Source organism: Hippocampus comes, unplaced genomic scaffold (assembly GCF_001891065.2).
Source record: "Hippocampus comes isolate QL1 unplaced genomic scaffold, H_comes_QL1_v1.1 scaffold170, whole genome shotgun sequence".
NCBI classification, from domain to species: Eukaryota; Metazoa; Chordata; class Actinopteri; order Syngnathiformes; family Syngnathidae; genus Hippocampus; species Hippocampus comes.
The window spans coordinates 294,400-322,374 of NW_017806171.1; the positions used below are offsets into that span (position 1 = coordinate 294,400).

The window sequence follows — 27,975 nt, forward strand, 5'->3', positions numbered from 1 at the left end:
AGGGGTGCCCCCCCCCCCCCCCAAAAAAAAAAATACCCTGCGTTGCCAACGCTACCTGTCAAACAAGCGGGGGAATACAAAAAAAAAAAACACACCTCAAGTTTCACAATTAAAGATTTTACAACTCATCTCAGTTTGCCGTTGTTGTTGGAGTAAATCTCATATATTTCCCGTTTGGTGGTGTGTTGGAGGGGGGCCCCCCCCCCCCCCCCCCAAAAAAAAAAACTGCCTCAATAAGAGCACCCCATCCTGACATTTTGAAGGGTGCTCTCTTTGGAGTTACCGTCACAGGGAAACATTGATGTTCTTGTCTCTTTGCAGGCAGTTCAAGAGGACAGCTATGATGCTTTTAGAGTCTTTGTTGTGTTTCGCGTAATCTTCTGCATCCAAGCGCCTTCTTTCCTGGTTCTCTGTGGGCGTATCATCCTGTCCCAATCAGGCAACGTCTAAACAAAGGAAAGGAAGAAAATGAGACCAAAGTCACGATTGTGGCCAAAAGAAACGCTCGGAAATCTCTTTCAGGCCACTTTGGAGGAAATTGAAGACCTCAACCTTCCATCCATTTTCTAGATCACATTATTTTCTTTCATAGTGATTGCAGTTACGGTTTTCCACAGCCAAAACAGCATTGCACAAACATTGAATTACCTGCTCCCTGTTGGGCTGTTCTGTCGTCCACTCCAGCACTGAGGGGCTTTGGGAAGCCGTTCTCCTTGAAGACCATGACATCAACTCTCTCGTCTTCCTCGCCCTCCTGCCGCTGCTCGTCTTCCTTCAACCTGGAATGCGAAGGTGGCTCAAGCGCCTCCTCAAACGCTCCGTTCTCCCTGGAAAACAAAGAAGGAAATAAGCAGAAATGCATGTATTGGTGGAAATCCATATAGGGTTGAGTAACAAGACGACCGTTACCACCCGTTTTCCCCCCAACGGAATGAGTTTGAGGTCAGGTGCTTATTTGTGTCAAGTGAGACCGAGCATCTTTATTTGAAGAAATACGGTCTAGCTAAGGAGGTTACGTTGACGGTCTGGAGTGGAAGGATGCATCTCAGTCTACCTCTGAATCAGAGGGCTGTGCGTCGAAGTGTCTGCGTTCAAGTTGCTGTCCGCCTGGCAACCGTTGCTATGCGGGGCGGGACTCCCATCGGATGGGCCTGGAGAGGCGGCGTCCACTGGCGGATACCAAACAAGCAAATGCTGGTGCTTGTGGTCTTGCAATTCGGGTGGATTTCAGTGCGAATGCATAAACGAGACTGAGTTGAAGTTACCTGGGCCGTCCGTGTTCTTGCTGGGGGATTCTTTCTAGGAATGGAAAACAACATGTCAGCAGACATGCAGGTGCATCTCAGAGGAGGAGAAGTAGTTAGAAAACAAACATCTAAGTCTGTATTTCAATTCATCAAGCGAGTTTGAGCGACATGTTTGGGACTTTTGGCAGAGGTCTGCTGTGGCCCGTTTTGTCGTTGGCTTGCCTTGTCTGCGGTGTCGGACCGCCTGGTCCTCTTCATGATCTCCTCCAGCCGCTTGCGAAAACAACAAGAAGCCATCTTTGAGGTTCACATGCCGTTTGAAAGATGTTTGAAGGAGCGCGCTTCACCTTCTTCCGTTCCAGCCGCTCGGCCTCCTCTTTCTGGAAGTGCTTCTCCCTCTCCTGCTTCAGTCTCTCCGTCTCCTCTTTCTGCCGAGATTCTTCCTCCTCCCGCTGATGATGGAGAAGACGGCTTTAGCTCCCGAGCGCTTTTTTCATTGTCACGGCTCCCATGTCTCTGACCTGTTTCTGGGCTCTCTCCGCCTCCTCTCTCTCTTGCTGGAGTCGCTCCTCCGCCATCCTAGTCTCCTCTTCTTCCTTCAGCCTTCTCTCCTCCGCTTGCCGCTGGGCCTCCTCCTCTCGCTTCGCTCGCTCCTCGGCCTTGCGACGGGCCATCTCCTCCTTGGCTAACCTGAAGAGAGATAGGTCCAGTGGAAAGAAAAAGTATGTCAACCCTTGGGAAAGAGAAGAAACAGAGTCTGCTTAAACAGAGGTCACGCCAACAATGCTGTTCCCATATTTCTATAGAGCATAACAGGAAAAAGTCAGTGGCCTCGCCTCCTTTGGCATCTACTACCAACAACTATCGGGATCAGTTTTGGACCTTTGCACTTAACAAAGCTGTTGCTGTTCAGCAAGAGTCCGACAAGATCTCAACAGGAAACGTTTCGTTAAGGTTCAAACGGTTACCGTTCGACTTTGAAGGTTGCTAATGTGAGACATGGTTACCTGGCCTGCTCCTCCTGCTGCCTTTGCTCCTCTTCCTCCCGTTCTCTCTGCTCGCGGACCAGCCGCCGGTTCTCAGCTAGGATGCGGCTGGCCTCCTCTCGATCCGTGGTCCCGGCAGAAGGCTTCGGGGCTGCGTCTAAAGTAAACCCCGGCTTCAAAAATCACCTTGTGTCAGTCAAATCAACCTTTCCTTGTCACCAAGGACTCACCACTGGGTGCTGTTCTTGTCGTTTGCGCCGTCTTGCTTTGTTCCACTGGCGGCGGAGGACTGAGGACCCGCTCGTCCTCCGCTTCTTGGGTCTTGCCGGGCGCCGACGGCTGCGGAGTCTCGGGCGAGACTTTGATAGGGCGCAGGTTTCCGGGGTCCTCTGCCGCAGGAGACTTAAGCATCTTGGGGGTCGGAGGGCGTCCTGTGACCCTCTGAGGGGGCCTGTTTGCAGGAAACAACCATTTTTTTTGTGAAAGTGGTGAAGAGTTGGGGTGAGCAAGGCTTAGTCCATTGACCGACAACCTGAATTATAATACTGTATTCGTTCCTTGAAACTGCTGACAATTTTCTCCCTTTAAACCGCATTGACCCCCCCCCCCAAAAATCATGTTTGTACAACCTTCCAGGAGACAGCACCGCAACTTTTGCGTTCCTTTTGACCGGCGATGAGGATCGCAATTTAAGGGGCAAGGTAAGCGAGGGACCCAGAGGCAGCGACAAGTTGCTCCAGGACTTCCTGACAGAATCGCGGTTCTTCTGCGGCGTCTGCATAAGAATATCAAAAGCAATTGCTCATGCTTAATCAGAAACATTGTCAACAGTGGCGGTGTGAGAGACCCCTCGCAGAGGACTACTGATCAGCAAAATCCTTGAAGACCCCTGATAATGTCTCCATAAGGGTGAAAAGTTTCCCCAAACAAACGTCAAACAACACTAGTCAAGACATTTTTACCAAAAGGTTTTAATCGGAAATACAAGTAAACTTTGCATGATGATCTTTTTTTTTTTTTTTTCCCCAACGTTCAACATTCGGACATTGTATCTCGAGGAACTGGTGAGTCATGTCAATGGTATCTCAAGATCACGGACAAGTGTGGGTGTTGCCGAATTTCACACCATCGGTTCTTTTGTGTAGAAGTGAGAGAGTCCAGAGAAGAATGACAAATACGGCGACGGTGTCCCACCCACCGTTGGCGTCCCAGTGGTCCTCCTGCGAGCGGACGAGGCCGTCTCCTTGGAGAGGCTGCGGTCGTGGCTGCGGCTGTGAGAGAGCGGGCGGGCCTGCAGGGTCTTGAATGACATGGAGCCCATGGGGTGGCACGACACTGAGCGAGGACACACAGGCATGGCTACGGTGATGGACCGGGTGGCGGAGCGGGTGGGTTACACGGTGGTATGAACAAACGGGAGCAGGGAGAAATGAATGGAAATATTTGAAGGAAGCGGCAAAAGGAGCGGGAATGAGTAAAGGAGAAAGAAAAGTTTGAAGGAAATGAAAAGCGTGAGTGCCACAGTCAGTTATGCTTGGAGTTCAAGATGCAGTCAAGGTAAACAAAGAAACACTGTGATCCGAATACTGACATGAAATGGACAAGGAGAACCCAAAAGAAAAAATATTTCTCATCACAGCTCATGTTGTAACGGTTATTAATAGGAAAACATGAAATCAAGAATATCTCAACTTTGATAAACTAAACACATGCATAGTTCAACTCAACTAAAAGTTACGGTGAGGGTTTTTGTTTTTTTGTTTTGTTTAATCATCTGAACGGTAAGGCCTGATAGTGAACTTTTCACTTGAAATTCATGCTTTTACTGGGAAAGGAGGAAATCGAACAGTCGGGAACGACTTACGGGTTAAGTGTGCATGTGTGCGTGGGTGTGTGTGCGTGTGCGCTTTGTGTGCCTGATACAGGCTGGTGAAGGAAGTTTCAGACAGTGTTAATGCTTTAAGTCGCACCTAATCTGATTAACACAGAAAAGCGTGCGGGTCAAGAGAGCAAACATGTCAACAATGCCAGCGCTTGCTCCGATCGATGAGGATCGGAGCGCTCCCATTGGCCGGTGACGGGAGGGGCGTGGCTTTTGGGCTTACCTGCGTGCTCTCCAGAGAGACTCATGGCACTGCGACTTCGTGCCAGGTAGGAGTGCGTGGGCTGCTGCAGCCGGTTCACCATGTTGCTCTCCCACGGCGTCAGGGGAAGGCGGCGAGGACCTGCGTCCGCAGAAGCAGAGTTGTTTTAATCACAAGTGGCCGCCACAGACAAATTTAGTTTTGCATCCAGGCAATGCAGATCAAATATGGTCGAGGCCCTGATTGTCATGTGCCAGCTATACCTGCGCACGCCAGCAGAGGGCCCAGACGAAGTCAAGTGCAAACCCAAAAGCAAACAAAGGAAGCGCATTCAGAAAGGGAGGGCAGAAACACCAAACGGAATCCTAAACCAACAAAGAGTGCGGATCTGACTTCAAGGCAGGAAGGACCAATTGTGAGGCCATGCGCTTCTGAGGCTCATTCCGGAATCGTGCACGCAATTAACTCGACGAGCCGCATGCGTTGGACATCAGCTTGCGTTCGTAATGAAGGCTGCAGACTTAAGCGTGAAGGCAAAGATTAAACTGGGCTGGAAACTGCAGAAATTGGTGACAAATTTTACCGATGCAAAAATGCCGTCCGTCCGGATAAAACAAACGGTGTCGAGTGTTTCCACAAAAACAAAAAGATTATCCTACAGAGGATTAGAGAAAGGGGTCAGGCGGCGGTGGGTGGACGCTTTGATGCATACTGTACATACAGTGCATTTGAAACATGAGACCATCTGTACTTCTGTACACAATTCAATATGTACTCCAAAACTACATGTTGGGTAAACATATTCTGCAAAGCTTCCAATAACTGCTTAGCTCAAGATATCAAAACAAATTGGGAAAGGATGTCAATATAATGAACCAGTTCCATCGTCAAACTGTCACCTCCATAAGACTTAGAGTGTACAAACAATCAAGTGTACCATAAGTTCAATACTGTCACATTAAAAAAGGTGATACGACGAGAGTTTGGACATGGAGCAGAGACCTCCCAACTTTGGAGTCAGCCAGCGTCACAGAACAAATGAGGTTCCATTTTGGAGTTGTACCACCCTCGATTATGAATCTCCATTTCTTTCAATTGGCACGATTTCAACAGTTTCCAGCCCATGTTATTTTATGGATCTTTTTTTCCTTTATTTTCCCCAATGGCCATTAAACACCTGTGTTTCTGTGGTAGGAAGTGGTCCCCTGGTACAGATGGGTTTTGGACTGAGCTTTGTTTATGACAGGGGTGGAGGTTGTTCTTGCCCGTAACCCTGTATCGGTAGCATATGGACATTCAAAAAAGAAAAAAAAAAAAAAGAGGACAAAATGGCATCAAATCATTCTCAGGTGATTGCAAACAGAATATCTCAGGCCCACTATAGAAACAAAAGGGCTATATGTGGATGATCTTTTGAAGACAAAAAAAAAAAAAAAAAGTAGATTATCACCGGGGGGGTAAAAATACATCACTGAGTTAATAGTGTCACTGAAAATCCAATTTTTACCATTGGATTTACCTCGGTCCGGCGAGTGGAGGAGTGTGGCAGAGGACGAGGACAGGCGCTTGCTAATGACTGCGTCGTGCTGTTTGGATAAATTCACCGTGGACACCGACCTTCTGTCAGCATCTGGAAGCAGCCAAAATAGTCAGACTCTTCAAAGACAAAAAGAAGGTGAAAGAGATGCTTTTCCTTGGGAACTAGACTAAAATTCAAGCAAGGAATGTTTGGAAAAGGCAAAAAAAGTAGATTGAGCGCGACTGCCGCATCACCTAGCGGATAAGGGATTATCTCTGGATACCAAGTCACAAACACCAATTGTGCAATTAAAACTGGCCTACATGTACACTAATGCCTGGCTGCTAAAACGAGGTACACACACACCGACAATCATTTTCACTTCCTTGAGATGAGAGAAATCAGTACAGAATATATGAAAGCATAAATACATGTTAGTTAACCAATTTCAGGAAAAAATACTGGCCACATTAAAATCCTAACAAGTCTCACAAATCATTCTCCACAACTTAAAAAAAATAAAAAAGTTTGCAACCGTAATCTAGTTAGCCAGCAGTTAGCCTAGCTTCTTCCATTTTTTCACTGCATTTTCCAGCAGTGTGGATGCTGTGTGGCATCATGTTGCCTTCCGCAGGTCAGTCTTGGTATTAAAAAAGTCATCTGGTTTGTGGGAGGAGACTGGCGATGGATGACGATTTATTTATTTATGTTTGAGAATGTCACGTGCGCGGTCGCTCACATTTAAAAATCGATATGCGTGTACCCCACTTATGCACGCCAGTGATGAAAGTCCATGCACCCGCCCACTAGCTGATGTGACACTAGAATATTCACATTGGGATCTCATACGGTGTCCACGGTGGACATTGAAAGCACTCGGCATGTGCTCCAGTCCAGCAAGGTCGAGCGGATAGAGGCGAGCGGACTCGACAAAACCTGGACCAGGAGAGCGGAGGACAATGCATTGCAGAGAACAAGGACAGAGAGAGACAGCCGGGTGGGGAGACAGAAAGAAAGTGATTGAAAGAGAGTGGAAATGTCAAGTTCAAATATAAACATGGCAGAAAAATACTGGCACAAAGGGGATATTGTGCATTCAAACTAAAACGCCCTGAGCGCAGGAAAAGTGGAGGAAAATGTCCGAGCTCTGAGGAGACCTCAAAGTCAACATTGTGAGGCAACATCCTGATCGCTGAAATGATTTGTGAACGCGTGACGCCAGGTAGCATACCGGTCGGTGTGACGGGGCTGTTGGGATGCAGCGGGCCACCCCAGGACCAGCGGTTGTGCTTGGGTTTGCTCGGCTGACCCCGCTCCATAGTCCGCCGCATCACCGCCTCATGACGAACCTTCACAAGCGCAATGGAGATTTATTTTGCAACGTTTTAATGCAGTCTCACGCATTGAGCCATTTGCAATCCAACAAAACCATTTGCTTGACAATAACGGTAAAAATATGTCGAAATGGCGTAAACCAATGCAGTTAATATACAGTACACGATTAGCTCAGAGGTCACTATTTGAGGATCAACAAAACCATTTGCTTGACATAACGGTAAAAATATATGTCGGAATGGCGAAATCCAATGCAGTCAATATCCAGTACACGATTAGCTCAGAGGTCACTATTTGAGGAAATGTAGCAATTAGTGGCAAAGTTCATGCATCTTGGTGCTCATGACCACCTTGTCATCCTCCAGCTTCTGCCGTCGCTTCTCCTCCACAGCCAAGCGTTTCTGCTCCTCCTTCATCCGCTGCTCCTCCAGCTTCCTCCTCCTCTCCTCCAGGTGCTTCTCGTAGTGCTGCCTGGCGCGCTCCTCTCGTGCCTGCCACTGAGCCTCCTTGGCGGCTGGCATGTGGCGCAACAACAACAAAAGATAAAATCACGCAAGGGCACGAAAAGCAGACGTGCATGCCGCACAGGCTTTAAAGCGGCTGTGTCATGGGTCAGCTGCCGATCATGTGACTTGGCTTTAGCGCGCAGCAAATCCCTTCGGCCCCCTCGGCGAGCGCACCCGGCGTCCAATATTTTACGGCAACCAAACAAGTCACTTCAACACAGTCATGCCACACGCGTGTCACGGTATGTCCTGTGTCCGCGAGAAAAACCCAAGCATGAAACATGTTAAAGCATCGCAGCAGGCATGCGAGTGTCCAACACATGATGTCATGTGGCTGCCATGGCAATGGGGTGCCTGGCTGCATTTTCATATTACAACCTGAAAACTGTCAGTTCCCTCGGTAATTGTCTTGTGAGTTCTGACTCAGTCCTGATGATTCTGTCAGTCTCTTTCATTTTGTTTTCAACTCCATAAATATAATGTTCACTTGTACAAATATACCTCCGCTGGCCGCTGCAGTCGAATAATACGAAATAATAATAATGATAAATTAACACCAAAGAACAATACACACCATTCTGCTTTTCGCGTTCCTCTCGACGCTCTCGGGCCAACCTCAGCCTCTCATCGGTTTTGTTATTGTACAAATATACTTCCGCTGGCCGCTGCAGTCGAATAATACAAAATAATAATAATGATAAATTAACACCAAAGAACAATGTTCAATTTGAATGGACGACTCGCAGACAAAAAAACTTGAGTGCTTTAACTGGGTGGGCGGGGGTAAATATCATGTGAGGGATACTTTTCTGTTCCATAAAATGGTGGGCGGCCACTCTACACCGGACTGATTCGCTGCATGTTGGCAAAATGGTTCAATTTGAATGGATGACTCGCAGACAGGCTTTAACTGGCGGCGGGGGGGCGCAAATATCATGTGAGGGATACTTTTCTGTTCCATAAAAGTCCTGATGATTCTGTCACAATCTGTTTCATTTTGTTTTCAACTCCATAAATAATATTGTTCAATTGTACAAATATACTTCCGCTGGCCGCTGCAGTCGAATAATACAAAATAATAATAATGATAAATTAACACCAAAGAACAATACACACCATTCTGCTTTTCGCGTTCCTCTCGACGCTCTCGGGCCAACCTCAGCCTCTCATCGGTTTTGTTGAAGAGAAAAGAGTCTGGAACCCAAACAAGAATGCACTGATAAATATTCTTGTTCAATTTGAATGGACGACTCGCAGACAAAAAAACTTGAGTGCTTTAACTGGGTGGGCGGGGGTAAATATCATGTGAGGGATACTTTTCTGTTCCATAAAATGGTGGGCGGCCACTCTACACCGGACTGATTCGCTGCATGTTGGCAAAATTAGATTCCACGCTTTTCCAAAAGACCCGAACGAGGGTATGGGGTTTGTCTCATTTTAATCTCACCAACCTATTTGAGAGTCATGTCTGCGTATGTATTGGATGTAGCGTCTTACCTATTCTGGGTGCTACTCTGTTGTTATTGGGGCTGCTGCTGGTGGCCGTCGGGGTGGGAGAGTAGACCTGTCCGGAGAGCGACGAGCTAGGCCGGGCGGGGGGAGACACTCTGCCATCGTCCGCTTTATAGAAGGATGCTGCAACAAGAGACACAGACCAACAACAGTCAACAAACATCTGGGAAAGCAGGGCAAAGTGTGAAGGGGAATTCGTCATTCATTCAAATCTTTATCGGGGTTTCTTAAACAGAGCAACCCTGCCCCCCATTGAGTTTTCGCTCAGCTGGGAAGTTTAGACCACAGAATAAAAAAAATAAATAATTAAAAAAAAACAAGCAACATGGTCAAAATAAAGTCCTGCGTGTTTGTATCAAAGCGGGAGGGAGGCAGGCCGCCGGAGAAAAGTAATCTGTCAGGGTTTTTCCTAACCAGAGCAGCCCTGCCCCCCATTGAGTTTTCGCTCAGCTGGGAGGTTTAGACCACAGAATTAAAAAAAAAAAAAAAAAAACAAGCAATATGGTCAAAATAAAGTCCTGCGTGTTTGTATCAAAGCGGGAGGGAGGCAGGCCGCCGGAGAAAAGTAATCTGACCCACAAAGTTCAATTAAACTGACACACTTCCCCCTGTTGCATATCTTGTCCACGCAGGTTCTTTATCACTTCAGCGGCACCATCTCCCAATCGGGCCGCACCGCCACTTGGTCACACAACGGAAAGCGAATGTACAAGTTCACCCATTGGCAACTCTGCCCCAGTGCATTCTAACCTTTCCCCCCCTAAAGGACATGGTGAACAAAGATGCAAAGGCAAATTGAACGGTGGCATCTGTGGAACTCGGAGCGAGGTGAGTATTAACACGTCGACACCGCCTCGGGTGCTTGCTCAACATTGGAACCGGTTTCATGTTGGCTTTTGGTAAAACAGGAAAGGTCGGGCTGGGCCGAGTTACAACGATGTCTCGTCATCCTATTCTTTCCGCTGAAATCGTTTTCTTCAAACAAAAGATTCGCTCGTCGGGTCGGGAGTACAATGCGTGCCGGGGGCAGACTACCTCAGCAGACACAAATGAATGAGTGAATCGCAAAGTGTTGAATGTCGACAAATTGCCACAACACCAGTGCAACACAATAACAGCTCACATGAGAACTGTTGCCATTGCATGGCTAACAATGCTCTGTTTTGATGGACACCCTCAGAGAGGTCTTCCTTCCGGTTTTGATTTACAGTGGTGTCCAACTACACCCCGAGCGGAGGAAAACTCACGTATTGACTTGAGGACCGCTGCAGCCAAGTGGAGAGCGCCGAGGATAATGCGACAGCATCCAGAGCAAAGGCGAAGATGATGTTAGCGTGCGTTTACAACGGTGCCACGATGGCAAATCTGCTGAACCAAATATGTGACCGACAGTGGTTTACATCCACCGTACACTATTGCCTCGGCATGCTTGGAACTGCGGCTGACCAGGTCCAATTTCTATTTGAGTGCTTTTGGTCATGGGAAATGCACCAATTCCTCCACTACTTGTGTCTACTGAGAAAGCCTAAACACGGCAGCACCCAGTCGGTTCATGCGGCTGAGAATTTCACACACCCAAGAAAGCGCTCTTGTGCGTCAACTTTGCTGCGATCTTTGCTCCGTCTGCTCTCGCGGTCGAGACTTGCGGCAGAGGCTTGCTCGTCAGTTAGACAGCTGCGTCAATGCCGTTCGGACTCATACAAAATAATCCACAGTGAAGCTTAAGAAGTAGGAGATGGATTCTCTCAAAACACAAGAATATGACGACATCTTAAAGCAACATCTCGGGCACTGCTGCACCTTGCAACAGTTCGTCCCGACCATTTCCGCTGTCAAGGATCTAGGCTGACACTAACCCCCAGTCCAACGGACATCCTCACTGAACCCAAATATGTCTTTACCTGGATTCTGCATCCCGATTCCAAAGATATGATGTTTGAACAGACCCGATGAAGCTGGTACAAGTCAAAGCGGGGGGGGTCAATGTCAACATCTGCGCGACTCGCAAGCATCCTCAACAGGCCAAGATAATTGTGCGGCCAGAAACCATGGCGCAACGAGGGCAACGTTGGCCAAGAGGCAGAAATCCCAAGAAGGGGTGGACGGGCGGGCGGGATGGGGGAGCCACCGGAGCACCAAAAGAAAAGGAGGAGGGAAGTCGGCTGGGATCACTGTCACGGTCCTTGGGAGTCGACGGGTTGTGGCAACTCTCCAAAGCCCTTGTCCACCGCTGTGCCTTTTCTACCAATGACACAGAGAGTGAGACACATTGGGAGAGTTTAATCTGGCTCTCCCTCCCCTCATCATGTGTGTGCATCCCCCCGCCCCCTTCATATCTCATCATTCACCGGCAGTCAGATTAAACGGTAAGAGCGAGCGATTAACGCTGCGCCGCGCAGGCCGGTGGCTCGCGAGCAAACGCACTGCGTGGCTCCTGCCGTCCCCCGTAGCCTGAGGGGATTAGCCCAAGCTAATGCTAAGGTAAGCGCCGGAAGCTTCGGCCGACACACAAGCAGGAAGAGAAGGGAATGAGAGACTCTTCCGCTCCAGACCCAAGATGGCCAACCAGGCTTTGGAAGAAGAGTGACACAGATTTGTTCTTCCGTTTCTTTCCGCGTTTCTCGTGCTGTCCGTTTTTAAATGATTAGCAGCTTTCGCTTCTGTCTCAGGGCACTGAATCGATTGCAGCTGGACTGCTCGGTTTGCCTCTCACCCGGGTAGCTTCATCGGTTCATGCAACAAGGTGCCAGACTGGTGCAGTTCAAACTTGTGGCATGACCAGATGAAGCCTACTGGAGTGAGAGCCACAACCTCTTCAAAGACAAACAGAGCCGTCCCCTCGCATTGAGAATGAAAAGACACAGGTACAGGATTCACATAGCCAGCCAAGAGTTTTCAGCTGCTTTTCAAATCAACTCGGACCCAGGATAACCTCAGTCAGTCCACTGCGCACGTCGTACGGTCGTCAATAAATCCACAATGTCGTCCGTCAGTCGGTCACTCGGTAATACTGCGCACATAATAGGCATCGTGTAACATCCTGACTCCTTGCTACGCCGTTCTGTGGCTCACGGTCGTTCCTGGAAATGAAAGAAGTTCAATGAAGAACGATTGGCCACTCTGCTCGCTGCCAAACTCCAACTTTCAGTCTTGCCACGCCAGCCTGCAGGTTACAATTCGCCTTGATTCGGCTACCCGCCGTGCCGACAAACGACTGGACGAGTAGAGGACATTTATATCTGTCAGAGCAAAAAGTACACACAAAAAGATTGATATAATAAAATACTTGGACTGAGCCTCCTTTCCAATGGTGGGCCTCTCTCGACTGCTGTGACACAGATATCAGTGCTTTCTCTCCGTCACGTAGGAATCTCCATTTCCAGTCATACCTTTGGCCTTGCTCCCGGTACCATTTCTCCGTCTCTGACCCTCATCTTCTTCTTCGGCGATGGTGAAGAGTACGGGGGCAGCCGAGCGGCTTCCTCCCTTCCTCGGCCTCGGTTTGGAGCCCTCGCCTCTTCCCGCTCTTCTCCCTTTACGCCGTGGCATCTCAGCCTTCAAGCCATGTCAGGCCAGCGGTGCCGGTGGGTGCCGGACGACGACGCCACAAGCCCTTTCTCCGGGCTGCACGTTGCTGCACTTTGGCCGAGGCAGCAGGAAGAGTGAGAAACGCCGTCCCGAATAAACACATTGAGAGGACGGGCAAAGGAGCAAAGTACAGCGTGTGACGAGAGACAAACTACTCGCTGTGCTGTGTCCTCGCTCGGGCAAGAAGAGAGGGAGAGAGCGAGAGAGAGCCTGGGCTGGGCCAGTCTCGCCAAGGATGAGCTCTCTCAGGCTTAGAAAGAACAAGTTAATCCACAAGCTATGTGTTTCTTCTTTAGTTCTTCACTTCTCGTGTGATGACGCCCACCAGTCCCGTTTGCCCCCATTACTCTCATGACGCGCCGTCCCGAATACGCGTACCCTTAAAAGTGCATCAAGACAGAAAATGTCAAAAAGGAAGATAAAAGTGCCATGTGTCACAAGTGGCTTACACAACAGCATGTCTACCATTGGGAGCACAAGGTCACACAATCATCATTAGCTACCATCGCTAGTTAGAAGGCAAGGCAACTTCACTTACAAACTGAAGCACATTTCATGCGCAAGGCAACTCAATGTGCTTCACACAACATCTACGAGCAGTCACAAACAGGGCAGCCCGAGACATTCTCAAAGTAGCTTACTAAAATCACTAAAAGCAGGTACATTGACAACATTTATAAGAAAAATCTCAGCGCCTTACATCCACAATAACCATTTGAAATAATTAAGTCGGCATACGTGCCCTCAGGCTCAACGGTGCTCATTTCCAACGGGCGGTCCACCAATCAAGCTAACCATTTGACGGGAACTGGAAAGCAGGTGAGGTGCACGTCCGCATTCAATATTTATCAACGAGGAGCAGCGAGGTTGTTGCGGTAGCTCAACTTGTGTGCTATTTGCACGTTATGTCACGCACACTGCGTGTGCACACTTCACCGGAGTGGAGGGAGGTGAGCACAAGGGAGCTTCTAAAGCCGAACGTGGCAAATGCAACAGGATCGGAACCAAAAGGTCGCCGAGCTATCGCCACGTGTGTATTATTAGCGGCCCTACCGACGATACCGCAAACATTGGGACTATTTGTGCTGGCGTGTGCATGCGAGAGGAGAAAAGAAAACAAACATTAAGATTCATCAGCCAGCGCTGCATCTTCACGTCAGCTCACAACACGATTATCGAGTAGCGTCTTGATGACTTCATAGCATTCTTTGCAACAAGCCTGAAACTCACTTTGCAAAGCAAATTGGCTGACTTCGGAGCGGTGGTGATTATGTTCAAACACATTCGGCGCCGTGAACGTTTCTAGTCGTCAACTGCAATCCAACAGTTTACTGCCACCGGCAAATATATTTGTCAGGTATATTTTCCAATTGGGTAGGCGCGGAAGAAGGTCTCGCCGAGCTTGTCTGCGAATTTCAAGCTTCTGCAAAACTAGAGTGAGGACCAAACACCTGAAGATGGCGATGTTGTGTCGCTTTGGATTTACAAAGACCACAGCTTTCGAGCAGACAATCAAGACTAGACAGTGGATCTTGGCTTGTCATGATTACAAGGGAGGAAAAGGGCCTAACTTTGGAAGTCAGACAAGTTTAGACACCCCACACTCAATGTATAGGCGTGGTAGGTCGTGAAAAGCGTGCACCACGATCGTGAGAAAAGTTTGAATGACGAATGCCATGTAAAAAAGCCACTGAAATATATTTTGCGGAAAACAGTTATGGTTGGCCTCGTAGTTAGCAAAAGTGAACTCCTGCCAAATCCAAGAGATTTACAGGATACTCAAAATCAGATAAAACTGCCTGGGCTTCGAGTAAAAAAAAAACAACGGATTGTTTTTATTCATCGTTCAATTTTTTTTAGGGGACCTTACTTGGCGTTCTGACTTACATACAAATGCATTGTAAGTAGAGGACAATAGGTGGTAATTTTAAATAGCCAATGGAAGGCAGCTTGTGGCCAATTTACATTCTTTTTCTTAAGTCATATAGTAAAAAAAACTAAACTAAACAAACTGTAAAACACACTAGAAAATCCAAGTGTCTCGACGTCGATAAAAATACTCAACCTTGACAGCCACCTGTGGATAAAAAAAATATATATACCGGTAATTTCCCTCATGCATAAACTCACGCACATATCAGGGTTTAAAGGGCATTCTGCAATTTAAAACAGCCACCAAATGGCGAGTGGCAAGTTTTAAAGCAGTTTTCGCGGGTTGAATAAATGAAAACTGCTTGCGACTCCACCTGTCACTTCAAGCCGAGTGCAGTCGAACTGTCAGCGGCAGGTGTGCGCCAGCACCTCCGGGTTAGCTTAAAATATCAACAATGGCGGCCACAAAGCAAAGCGAGCACATTTATAACGTTTAAAATCACAAGAGTTCTTTTTTCAACATAAAGGCAAGATTGTTTTTTTTTCCTTCTTCTTCTTCTTCTTCTTCTTAATCCTTCGCTCGTGACCGGCCACACAGTCGTGGACTCTTCCTGTACTTTCGATCTTCAAATTAGTTCCGTCCGCGTTCAAACGCAACAAAACAACCCGATATACATATTTCATTCATTTATATTCATTTTGAAGACGACCGTCGATGCTCTTTCGGGGAGTTTGTCAAGTTTAAGGCGCGCGAGACTCACCTTGGGACGCCGGAGGAGATGCGTCGCTGCCATCCTGGTCCGCCATTTCTCCTGACGTCACTCGGCCCGGGAACCTGCCCGGAACACCGCGAGGATTCCCCGCCTCCCTCACCTTCTCATAGGGGCAGGTAGAAGGGGATACTCTGCGTGTTGTAAGACTTTGAGACGCCCTGGAACACTTGTCTTACCGAACTTCTCCTTGAAAATGGTCGTTTTGTTCGCAGGACATTCGGGAAAGGTGTTGAGGCCAAACTACCTGTTGTGTTTGCTATTGTGATGCTGCCATCTACAGGCATATGGCTGGTAATGCAGCTCTGGGCTCGCTGTTTTGTTGGCTTGAGGGGGCGTGGTAAATGCAGGCTGTGCTGTGATTGGCTGTTTTTTGTTGCCATAAGTTACATTTCGTTCAGTGTCAAATTATTTTTTTTTATATACAGCAGTTACTCTTAATGTAAAGAGGCCATCAAACGGTGAGGTAAAAAAAACAAAAAAAATTGTCATTGGTATAACTATATCTTTCAGAATTGATTTAAGCTTAAAAAATAGACAAGTGCAACAAGTGCATCCAACTGTGTCCACTTCAAATAAACTGTCAACAAATATAAACGGTTACGTCTCAACTCGTTTATTTGCTGCTTTGCGGTCGATTTAGTGTTACAATGTGCAGCGAACATCAAATTGCCGACGTGGCAGTGGCGGGTACCGTGTTTGGCAATATCATGCACCACACCTCTACGTTAATTGACAAGTGTAATTAGGTGGCTTGGAGATGAAATGCTGCTTCCAGGATGCACTCAAATCTCTACGAGCACTACCTTTATGCGGTTGTGAGGGTTGGTTGGCGGGGTGGTTCAACGAGCCAGTGGTGGCTTTGTGCAAAGGCCAATCATTTGCATTCTGGGCGTGGAAGATAAAACACCACATCAAAGCCAAAAAGGTACGCAGACCTGTATTGAGTTGTGTTGGATGCACAGAATAGTGTTGACCAAACACTGTTAGATTCTGATATGCGGCCCTTCATTTTTACAACCTGGAGCTGTGTTTGGCAACGTGTCTGCTGCCACAAACACGCTATGTAGTCAATACAGAATATAAAGTGTTGCGGTTACTACAGTAGACAGTTTACCAGGTTATCAGCTTACAGGGTGCATGAAAGGGTTAAAGTGGACATATTTTGTCACCTTTAGTTACAATGACTAGCACCGATTGTTGAAATCTCATTGGTGTCATTTTTTCCAGCAAGGGGCGCTCTAACCTTCGGTTTGAACTCAGTTCTGCTGCTCATCAGTTGGTAAACTATTGTACCCCAAATTACACGATGTTAATTCATTTGAGTCGCGTTTACATGCATAGTTATGAAAATTAAAATCTCTTTTCGAAGGGTACGTTTCGACGAAACTATGTTTCCTATTTTGCCCTATATTGCCACAATATAGGTGGCACCATTGCACCAACCTCTCTTTGCCACTGATGTCAATCAGGGAAAAAAACATCCAATTTCAATCGCAATTCCTTCTGCGGTATAGGAATTTAAATTGAGAGAGCTCATTAAAAGCGAGTAGCCGAGCATAACCGAGTAAGGCTTAAGCGTGCCTGGCTGAATGCTAATCTCTCATATCGATGCTCGACTGTGTCGGTTTAGCCTCCTGTGAACCCGCCTGTGAGACGGCCACCGATTGGCCGCGGACAGACGGAAACCATGGCAACCAGCTGTTTTGACAATTCCAGCCGCGAAGCGAGAGGCGGACGCGTGGAGGAGAAATTGGCCTGCAGGTCCCGACGCCAACATTGGGGAACCTACAGCGTGCGGGCCTTACGTAGCCCTCGAGTGAACAGCGGGGTCAGATGAACAGAAATGCCATTAAATCCGTTTAAAACTCAGCTGACAAAAAGCGGCACTTTGGCAGATGGTAATAAAGCCCCGCCCCCCCCGCCCCCCAAAAGAGGGGCTTCAAGTTGTTTATTGTGGCTGCCACATGAAGTTTACTGTCACATAAACAGGAAAGACAAAGACTGACATGTTTTGTATCGAAGAAAACCACATAACTTTGTCTGAAAAATTAGCTTAATGCTAGCATACAATGCAAACACCCATAAACAAGCTGACGGCTATTTGAACACAAACGGTGCAGCAACCCACATAGACAGACAATCGGCTCACACTGACAGGCATGTTTTTTTTTTCCTCTATGAAAATGGACTCATCTTATAAAATCCCTTATGATAGTTGGGAAAACCATTTTTCCTCGTCGACGTGACTGTATTTTACTTTATTTTTTGGCCAAGTCACACACACCAGAGGGAGCCACAATAAATTCATCCCGATGCGCAGACTGTTTAACATTTTACGCTGGCATGATGCATCTCATGTTTTTCGTCGGCGCACACGGTCTCGCTGTGTCTTTTTCACTTCTCCATCCGCCTTCCTCCTTCCTCCCTGCAAGGGGTGATGGATCGCTGAATCCAGCAGGGAGAGTGGGATGACAGAACATGTGACTTGGTTGGTATGGGGGAGGGGGGGGGGAGAGACAGAAGATGTACGGAAGATTTCCCAGGAAATGACTGGAGGACTCTGCTGGTGTCGAGCCAGCTGACTGGAAAAAACATGCTGAAGCAAGTGCAAGAGGGGTGGGGGTCTCCCATCCTTAGCTATTCTGCTCACATTCACCTTGCAGTCCCAATTATTCAAGGCCAGCCAGCCCCAGCTGTGAAAAGTGGGTCACGGAATTTAAAGGCGCACGCTCAGCTTCCAGCGTCCCCGCCGCACCCCCATCTTGACTCGCAGCATCCGCATGGCTGTTTGGGAACGCGTGTCTCAATGCGAAGACATCCGTTGCAAGCATTCACTGCGGCGTCCGGTTCTTTCGCGTGACTTGGGCACAGACTCTCCGCTGTGGCGCAAATTCTACCCAGCAACAGCGTACAGTAGGGCACTAGGCGAGTCATATGGGGCTAGACCGGCAGCAGAGAAAGGTTACTCATGCGCACCGTGAGCAATGAAGTCATCCTCTGCTGAACTCGACACACAACCAGACAGGGGCTGGCCTACTAAACTTCCACGGCGCATCACCGAGCACCCCCGACAGCACCTTTCGCACCACAAAAACAACATACGGTTTGTTAAAACAGCGCAGAGTTGTCTGCATTTTTATTATCCGCAAGAGAAAAAAAAACGAGCACACGCCTCTTACACATTACATTTTTTTTAAAAACAAGATTGCTTATCGTGGATGTACCGAAGAACAAAGAGCAACAACTGGAAAAAAAAAAACAAACAAAAAAAAGTCAATTGTAGTCTTAATAAAAAGTATCAAAAAGGAAGGTGTTTTATGAAAGAAAAACCTCTGGGCCAACAGACGCCCCCCTGTAGGCCTCCTCCCCTCCCACACGCTACTTAAAAAATACATGCAAAGCTTCCTATATGGACACTTTTAAAATACTTTCTCATAAATTATCAAATATTAGCCTATTGGCCCTGAACTGCTTCTCAGTAGAGGAAAATTCATCACGAAACCCGGATGCCTCACACTCGCTCGCAATTCGCGTCCGCCCAACATCACAGATAGTGTTTTAGTCCGGCATCACACAGTGAAAACGTTTTTTTGTTTGTTTTTTAAATACCTGGAAAGGACATTTAAAACAGCACCTTTTTTTCACAAGTTCTCCTGGATTCTTCCCGACGTATGAAGTCACGTCAATTCTAAATAAAAGTGCTATAAAGTTAAGAAGCTAAATTCAAAGTTTCTTGATTATAAGTTACTTATATCGTTAGTTACTTGGTCAGCCTTTATTTACTGTAGTAAGCATGCAAGACGGGTACTTTGTGTTCTAAAGAAAAATAAATAAATAAATACATCTACCCTCACTCTGCTTGTGTCTTTTGCAGCCAAGGGGGGGATTTTGTCACATTTTGTCCATTGCAATTCATTCATGGCTGAATGCGCGTTCAAGTGAGTGGGTCTCGTTTGGAACAAACGCAGGTGGAAGTCAAGAATCAGCGAGCCACCACAATTGCGCAACATGTCACCTTTCATATTTCGAATGTCTTGAAAAGTACCGCGCCCGCCCGATGGCTCTTGCCCTTTGACATTTCTTATTTCCATTTGACGAGTGTCAAGCTGTCCACAGACTTACAGTCGTTGCCTCTCGGTCATCCGTATGGTGAAGGTTCAACGCTGGGAAAGAGTCAATCGACATCAGGTGAGATGTGTTGGAACCCCCTCACCCACCCCTCCAAAAATGGCTGCGACGTGAGCAAAAGGCCACCAATCATCAGGCTTGTGGTCTGGAACTACAATGCCCATCATGCCTTGCTGCGGCACATCCAAACAGCGGGTAAATGGCAACATCCTCACATATATTAAAACGGTCCCCCACCCCGCAAAAAAAAGAGAAAAACATCCCTTCATGCAAAATATGTAATGAATTAAAAACTCATTTGCATGATGCAAGCAAGTGAGAGTGGAAGGATTATGAGCAAAAGAACGACACACCTTCACATGAACAATAATGGCAGTAACAGCAGAAAATACCTCAGTTAAAAAAAAAAAAAAAATGGTGAAGCACTTTCGTGCTACATTGAATTTCACAGCAATTGCAAGTACACACTTTGCTCCTCCCTTTTTTTTTTTTTTTGTTGTTGAGATTTTCCATCTCTTTGGCTGTCGGGGGGCTTGAAAACGAGCAAATGTGAAAAGTCGGCGATGCCGTTTGCTACGTACCCCTTTTCACAGTCCAGTAATGTACAGACTATATTTGACATTGTGTGTGGAGCGAGTATGCACGAGTGGTTGCGGAAGTGACGCGGCTTATGTACGGATGAGTTGCTCGAGTGTCGTGGCGGGGCGGCAGAAGCCGCGCGTCGATGAGGCGACGTCGAGGCCCCCGACATTATAGAGCCTTCTTTGATGGAGCGCTGAGCTTCCTCATTCCTCTTATCCTGCCCAGCAACTCGCGGACAAAATCCTATGAGAGCAGAATCGGAAAAGACCGGGAGTGAAAATTCTGTCAACCTGGCAGCGCAGGCGACAGGCGACCTCGTAACGGTTACCGGCCGACCTCATGCCACATGGTTTAAAAATAAAAAAAAAACTTCCACTTCTATGCAGGTGACCGATGGGAATTCCCGGCTGTATGACAAAAGGTGATAAGATTGGCACGCTGGCCCTGTTAATTGCTATCGTGGACTAACCCAACCTTACGTACACACCTTCACATTCAAGTCGTCAATTTACACGCATACGTCATCAGTGCGTGTGTGTGCGTACGTGCGTGCGTGCATGCGTGCGGCTTGCATTGAGCACAGACTTCCTGGATGCACACATGGGTCACGCGAGGATCAATAATGTCACGCCACCACCATTTGCAGTCGCTCACCGAGAATGAACGTTCTCCTGTATGTACGTATGAAAGGCAGACTCACCTCTGTTGGTTTGTAACAGTCTGTTAGTGACTCCTGTGTGTGGAAAAAGAAGAACATTGTTCAGGGGTGGACTCAGATTCCTTCAGAACACCCAAAAGACCCCTTGAAGGGGGTCTTGGTATTTTCAATGCGGAGGCAACGTCTTCAACAACATTCCGCTATTCGGTTGACTCTGATGGGTGTGGAGGGGGAGTGGGGTGCTGTCTGATGTTCCATGTCACAATATCGTCGATGTTCCGGTCAGCTACAAGATTTACAGCGTGCCCAAGTCGGGCCCGCCATTGTTTCGAAAGAAATTGCAAACAAAAGCTCCCCCAACTTTGCACACACATCGAGCCTGCACCAAAAAGTGATTCGTTTAAACTTGTCATACACGACGGTGAAAAAAATGTGTCCGTAGCAAGGAAGAGAGCTTGAATTTTTAGCATGAATTCAATGGCTTTTATCGGTCTCTGCGGAACAATACAAAGGTCTCGCAGCGTACCTGCAGCTTGACGGCTCGCTCGTCATCACTGTTGACCTCCAAAAGGTCGTCGATGTCTATTTCCACCTCAGGCATCTCTTCCTCCTGCGGAAAGCGGTCACAAAATAGTGCAAATCAGACCAATTCCTTGCCGCGCAGCAGCTATTAAAATGTATGGGTTGGCTCTGGACCAAAAAAAAAACGCCATCAGAGTTGGCTGCAAGGGACGCGGACGACTTCTTTGGATCAGCCCCACCTTTCCGTGGAGGTCTCGGTCCACTTGCTTGCTACGCGGCAAGTGTCAAGATGAAGGCAAGAAGCAGAAACGGGTTGTAAACAAAGAGAATGAGCCTGGCGCTTAGTCAGGGCCCCGACCTCGGAAGGCGGGAAAGTGCTTTATCGGGTCGCAAAAGCGCCGAGCACGTGTCAGACTAGGTTTCGCCGACAGCTGGCAACGCGCCGTCTGCTTCGGGGGTGACGGAACGCTCATGCAAGCGGCCCGACGCGGTGACTCAGGAACCCGATTCAGACTGAACGATACTCGTCACGGTGGTGTGAACGAAACCTGACCTGTCAAGTGGATCATGCTCCCGCAAGAGGTCAAAAGAAGAAGGTATTTCCAATTGGCTTGGAAAGGTAGATAGAGTAAAACCCCTGACCGAGCCTGTTTTTCCAACACTGGGCGCGGAGGCGGAATTGGCTTAAGCCGCTTTTATCGGCTAAATACTGTGACAACAAGAGCCGTAAACGCAGCGGTGGAACAAATGACAACAATTGGCGACAGTTTTTCAACAACAAGAAAATGGCGAGCTTTGTTTCCGCTCCGTCATTTGCCGCTCATTCCGCGGGCCGCCGCTACGTCACCCTTTCAGGTAGCGTGCTGCCGTGTGAAGGACGCTACGTATGGATCGGGTCTCTTGGTCCCCTTCAAGGGTAGAAATCAAATCAATCGCATAGCTTAGCCTTTAGTCTGCCAGCTTCTGGCTAAAGCTAATGATCAGGGGACGCGGCAGGGTCACGACGGATAAAAGCGCTCTCTCACGGCACCACGGTGGACGCGGCTAGCGTTTGGCAAAAGGCCAGTGAAGTTCATCAAGTTGTGGCACTTGGGCGGCCAACGTCGGGGTTGTGCCACTTGGGGACGCGCCCGGATAAGCGGGTCACTTGTAAGCATGAGAAAGGAGTGCGCACCCGAGAAAAGCTTCCAGCTCAGCTACCGTGGGTGCCGCATCAAAGCGTGGAGGCGCTCAAGGTGGGACGAATTCAACCCCGGAGACCGAGCGCCGCGTGGGGATGCCAGCAAGATGAAGGTGAACTCGCGAGGCCTCTTCCCAAGGCCCCGAGAAAGAAGTCACGGACGAGCCGCGCTAATTCGGCCGGACACCTTACGTCACCTGTCGAGGGCGTCTTTGATGCGCATTAGTCATACGCCGGAATTTATGAGTCCTCTTTGAATCCCGACAAAGGTGATTTAGACGCCGGCCTGCTCTTTTGGAGCTTTTTGGCAATTGACACGAGAGTCGAATTTAAAAGCAAACGGCGGCACAATCGAGAGTTTTGTCGAGCTCTTTTATGAACATGAAACGATGGCCGTATTTGTGTTCAATGTGGAGGTGCGCAAAAGGCTTTCTACTTGGACTTGATAATGGCTCGATCCATTTTTTTCAAAGGAAAAACCAAGCCTCTATGGCTCATTTCCCTCAGGGGGTTTTGTAAGGTAGCGACAATCAAGCAGCAACCACCCCTGCATTTTGAAGCGCCCGCACGGGGTTGTTTTTCTGCCGCTCCTGTGCACGCTTCAAGGGGGGGTTGCTGTTGAAAAAGGGCTTGATTGCAGCCTCGTTTGGCTAATCCCTCCCCCACTTTAAGTCCCCGACCAAAGCCGCGACCCCCACTGACATGCCCGCGAGCAATTCGTGGCCGCCTGTAACGGACCGGAGAAACGGACAAGTGTCAGCAGGTAACTCAGACACAGGGGTGCCTTGACTCCTTTTTTTTTTTCCCTCATTGTGCTATGAGCCAAAATGGAAATTACCGGCGAGCGTCAGATATGCCTCAACTGGATTTAAGTGAAAATCAAAAAAGCAGCAGTGTACTCTGGGAAAAAAAGTACATGATTCAAATATGTTTAACTAAGACATCTCATTTGTTTATTTTAAGTCAATTCAGAGGATGATTTTTTTTTTTTTTTTCAAAATTGATTCATTTTTTCAGCGTAGGCACTTTGACGCACTCGCTTGTGGGCAAGGAGAGCCACAATCGCCGTTGCACTTTGAGCCAAACGGGTCAAGCAGTCAAAAACACAAAGGCAAAATGAGAAACGGCAGCCAGCGCTCGCTCACACCCAGACGCTCACACGCAGTCTAACCGGATAACCTTTCTCCGGCTCCGGCTGTCACTCATTGGCCACGCCCCTGACAGGCACACATCCGACACCCAAATACTACAGTCGTTACAATCATCACGCATCACTGGAAGTCGTTTCAGACAACGCGGCGCTATTTTTCTCGATCAAAACCCATCACAATGGAAGCGCTCCATCGGAGCTTGTTTGCCGATCAAAACCACAGAAGGAGAATGAGGAGGAACAAAACATGAGGTCGACTCATGTTTTGCGCTCACATTTTCTACCTTTTCAGGTGATGTGGCGAGCCAGTGTGATTGGCCACTGCGATGACTTTTCTGCCAGACATTTTGGAGCGTTTTGACGGCTCTTTCAAGACCCACACAACATTGGGCTCCGTCACGATCTGAGCATCATGAGGAAATGCTCTTCTTTCATTCGGAAAAAAAAACATAATCACAAAACAAAACAAGAAATAGAATTGTTTCCCTCCCCTTTATCCGTTCTTTAATAGCCAGCAGAAGCACATGGTGGCTATGCCCAAAAACACGGGCTTTAGACCAAAAAGGGGAAAAAAACAAACAAACAGGTTAAGCAGAACCATGAATTTTATTATTTATTTCTTTTTTTTTTTTTTTTGCTTTTGTATCTAACCAAAAAACCAAGACTGAAAATGAGAATTTCTCGACAAACGTGCAACCCAAAAACACGGCCTGGGTGACGCGTGACTTGAGCTGGCTGGACGGTCATCGATTCTGCGTGTGCAAAAACCGAGGCGAAGAAAATGGTCAAAAATGTGCAACGCGCCAAAAGCAAGGCACGGCAAAACCGAGGTTTCCACTCCATGTCCCGTACTGTATGCACGCCACCGAAAACTAAAAGGGCTTCTTCCGCTCCTCCATAGACAAATCCGATGCCACCTTTAGCCGCGACTCTGCTTTAGCCGTTCATATTTGAGGCTTCTGTTACGTGCTTGGAACGGTTTCAACAGCCGTTGGCTCTCCTCTCCTTGCCAGCGCCTCTTGAATTCGTTTCATGACAGACGCACGTGTCGGCAGGCGCCGCGTCAACACGCGCCGACACGCGTCGATTCGAATGCGATGGCACGCCGGCAATTCAAATGACAGGCCCATAGAGATTTGCCCGGCGGTCACAAACGCTAACCTTCCCGCGTGTCCGATCTATAAACGGATCGAGGTCGTCGTTGACGGCCGTCCCGTCGAGCGCCGGCCCCGTCTGTCGGCCTCGCTCGGCCATTTGAGGTTTCGGTCGAGCGGACGATCACTGAAAGCGGATCTCAAGGCGGCCATTTTCTTTATTCAAAAAGGAATTTAATTAATCAAAGTGCCCTCGGGCTGGCATCGTAAATGTCACCGCTCACCTGTTTTGTGGCTTCGCCCAAGTGATGTTGGCAATGCGAGCCTGAGGGCGGTGCGGGACAAAATGCCAGCGCCCGCCCTGCTGAAATAGGAAAGATCCGTGGGGGCACCTAAAATAAATGATCGCAAAGACAAAAAAAAAAATTGGGCTCGTCTTCCACTTGAAGTGACTTTCCACACTTCCAATGTGTGAATAGCGCATAAAAACAACCGACAGCGTGCGGGCAGACCAGTCATATCGTTTGGTGAAAAATATGAAATTTGGACGAACAAAGTTTGACTTTTTTTTTGTAACCTCATCTATAAATGACCTGGTCTCGATGTCTGAAAATCAAATGCGGCCCAAAGGTTTGTATTGGAAGCAGTTGGTGCAAAGGCCATATGGGGAGCGACTATTCATCGCCAATCACCCACAAAGCTTTACAGATGAAGCACGTGTCCCCAGGCGCTACTCTCGCACCCCCCCCCCCCATGTATTTTTCCACTCTAGATATCATGATCTATCTCCTGTAGCAGCCCCGCCCCCCCTTCCACCCCCATCCCCGCTTCTCTTGTGACCTTGTCGATAGTTCCCCGTGGTCGCCTTTCCCGGTTTTTCTTTCCTTCGCCCGAGGAAAAGACCGACAACGCCGTGTTATGTGAACCTGACGCGGCGGCAGAGAGAAGACGCTGCAATTGAAGCCAAATCGTTACAAACGCTCGATAGCTCAAGGGCAATACCTTCGAGGTGGTCTGGATCCAATTTGACACGACCGTCATTCCGTTTCAATCACACGGTGAATTGAAATGTTTTTGATCCGTTCCAATCTGCCCGCCATCTCCCAAAAAAAAGCACAGATTTTTGTCACGTCTCTGTTGTCTTTTAGGGGAGCGAAAACAATGACACACTTTTTGCCACCCTGCATCCGTTCAAGAGCCGCCATGCTGCTCCTCGTGGTGTGCCCACTTTGGCCACCTGGGGGCAGCACAGGGCAGACCGATGGGTAAACTATTCTTTGAGGGGTCTCCACTCCTCTCGGCTCATCAGTACGACACAAATATTCGTCATTCTTCGCAGAGGATCAAGAATAGGGCTGCTAATTTTCTGCCATTCCCACAACACACACTCACATTAATCCGATCACCGGTTATGCCGCATTTACATGGACGTCAATGAGTGTTTCTTGTTGTCCGGCAATGAGATAAATATTGACTCTGCTCCAGGCTCTCTCGAAAAAGTCGTGAGTCGGATCACTCGTGTCTCACGGCATGTCACATTTTGACGTGAGAGTATGAGGAGATGCGCGGAGTCCCTGCCACTGAATCTGAACTGTCATTTCATGAAAGCTGCACAGCGTCGACCTCTACCGAGGCCCTAATCCTGATTGGAATCAGTGCCAAATGCCACGGCTGATTTTTTGTCATTAAGAGTCATGTGTTATTCAGCAAGAAACCAAGCAAAATGTCAGGGAGGAGGCACCAAAGTCTACGCGGGAAGTCAAGCAAGCGAGGGCACTTTCATCCCACGCTTAATCACCCATCATGAAATCAAAGACTGGAGAGGCTAAAGATAGAAGCGAGGAATTCATATCCCAGGTGAAATCCAACCCGTGATGGCAGACGGATGCCGCGTGACCGTGAAATGCCCGTCCGACGTCTACACTTTTTGCCTGGCAAACTTCGGATGCTGAAATGCCGGTGAGCCGCTTTGAAATGGGAGGCCGGTCAATCGCTCACACGGACCCCATCATTGCCAACAAGCGGCGCGGCTCCATTTGGCATACCGCAGACTGCAAAGATTATTCGAATCGCCCGGAAATGTAATGATTAAAAAAAACAACAACAAAAAACGCCGGCCTCAAAGCTTCACAGTTGGCCGTCTGAGCTCACAACAGCCAAGCCCCCCCAAACCCCCCCCCCCCAAACACACACACACTTAAAACAGTCCAAGTAAATCATCTGCGTGACTCGCCCACTGCATCGACCCAGCTTTGTGTGTGAGCGTGCGTGTGTGTGCGCATATGCGTGTCAGTGTGTTGAGTGGCAGCAGTGGCCATTGGCTGGCGAGGAGACGAGTCACAGCATCAGCACATCCTTAACCCACTGCCCTTCTTTTCCGAGTCTCCAGCAGCGCACCCCTCCCGCTTACCCCCTCCCCCTATTATCTCCCTCTTTGCTCAGCTCTGGTGGCAGGTGTCATCTCAAACACACACACACACACACACACACACAGAGGATGAGCTACTCAGTCCCTATCCTCTGCATGTTTTCAGCTAAAGCCTCCTCGTGGCCAAGGTTCCCACACTTGAAGGAGCAGCACAATGACCATGGAACTGAAGCAACACAAATGTTGCAAACGCCCTCTTTATCTTCTCCGCTGGAAAAAAAATGGTGGCTTGAATTGAGTCCATTTGAGGTCACCAAGTGATTGCACGAAATAAAAACATCTTGTTCCAAAAAGGTAGAGCAGCAACCTCTTCTCAAATGTATCTGGATCCAGAGTATCCCGTGCAACCATTTGACAAAATCAAATTGAGTACATTCAATACACCATTTTTTTCAGTGGATTGAATGATGTATCTTCGTGTACAGATGTATTCTTCATATTATGTATTTTCTCCAACGTAATATTTTGGGCGACTCCAGATATTTAAATCACCGCCGTCTATATAATATATATATTATTTTTTCTTCCATGTCGGCGTGACACCTGGGGGACTTTATCCAACTCAAAACAGACAAGTAGCAGTTGTCTACAATTAATTGATGACACGAATGAGTCAAATGCAGGAAGGAAGCTCTCGAATTCCGATTTTACACGTAAAACAAAGAGACAAAGAAACAAAACGGTTGTTTGTAGGCTGACCTCGCAGTCGTACAGTTCGCTGAGCTGCTCGATGATCCACTCCTCCAGCACGAGCCGCTTCCTGAGCTCCTTGCGGTCGTACTTGACGGTCACTTTGCCCTGCCGCTTCTGC

At 48.1% G+C, this 27,975-nt stretch overlaps 2 protein-coding genes and 1 long non-coding RNA gene across 8 annotated transcripts in view; 1 reads left to right on the forward strand and 2 right to left on the reverse strand.

The window, feature by feature from the left end:
- Positions 1-41: 41 nt before the first annotated feature.
- On the reverse strand, positions 42-15,684 carry map7b (microtubule-associated protein 7b). Of its 6 annotated transcripts, none has more exons than XM_019896273.1 (19): positions 15,411-15,684; positions 9,175-9,312; positions 8,794-8,871; positions 7,522-7,685; positions 7,068-7,185; positions 5,837-5,947; positions 5,495-5,590; positions 4,339-4,458; positions 3,432-3,592; positions 2,863-3,008; positions 2,464-2,684; positions 2,255-2,390; positions 1,769-1,937; positions 1,595-1,699; positions 1,470-1,520; positions 1,266-1,299; positions 1,055-1,169; positions 649-827; positions 42-446 (listed from the first exon to the last, which is right to left on the reverse strand). In XM_019896273.1, exons 1-19 carry the CDS (start codon positions 15,454-15,456, stop codon positions 436-438), a joined length of 2,199 nt encoding a protein of 732 aa, XP_019751832.1. In that variant the 5' UTR covers positions 15,457-15,684; the 3' UTR covers positions 42-435. The 6 variants fall into 6 exon arrangements, with proteins under 6 accessions (XP_019751832.1, XP_019751829.1, XP_019751830.1 ...); XM_019896270.1 differs by lacking the exon at positions 15,411-15,684 and adding an exon at positions 12,579-13,073; XM_019896271.1 differs by lacking the exon at positions 15,411-15,684 and adding an exon at positions 12,579-13,069 and having other exon boundaries at positions 3,432-3,568.
- Positions 15,685-16,167: 483 nt separating this feature from the next.
- LOC109531786 (uncharacterized) lies at positions 16,168-17,365 on the forward strand. The gene is made up of 2 exons (XR_002171246.1): positions 16,168-16,347; positions 17,053-17,365. It is a non-coding gene; the product is annotated as an uncharacterized LOC109531786 (long non-coding RNA).
- A 1,253-nt stretch (positions 17,366-18,618) lies between these two features.
- ppp1r14c (protein phosphatase 1, regulatory (inhibitor) subunit 14C) overlaps positions 18,619-27,975 on the reverse strand; it is a 10,013-nt gene continuing 656 nt past the window's right edge. The window contains exons 2-5 of the mRNA XM_019896164.1: positions 27,864-27,971; positions 21,317-21,400; positions 20,833-20,865; positions 18,619-20,375 (exon numbers count right to left, since the gene is read on the reverse strand). Of these exons, the coding sequence (XP_019751723.1) occupies positions 20,301-20,375; positions 20,833-20,865; positions 21,317-21,400; positions 27,864-27,971 (300 nt within the window). The 3' untranslated portion in view covers positions 18,619-20,300. The remainder of the gene's footprint in view (positions 20,376-20,832; positions 20,866-21,316; positions 21,401-27,863; positions 27,972-27,975) is intronic.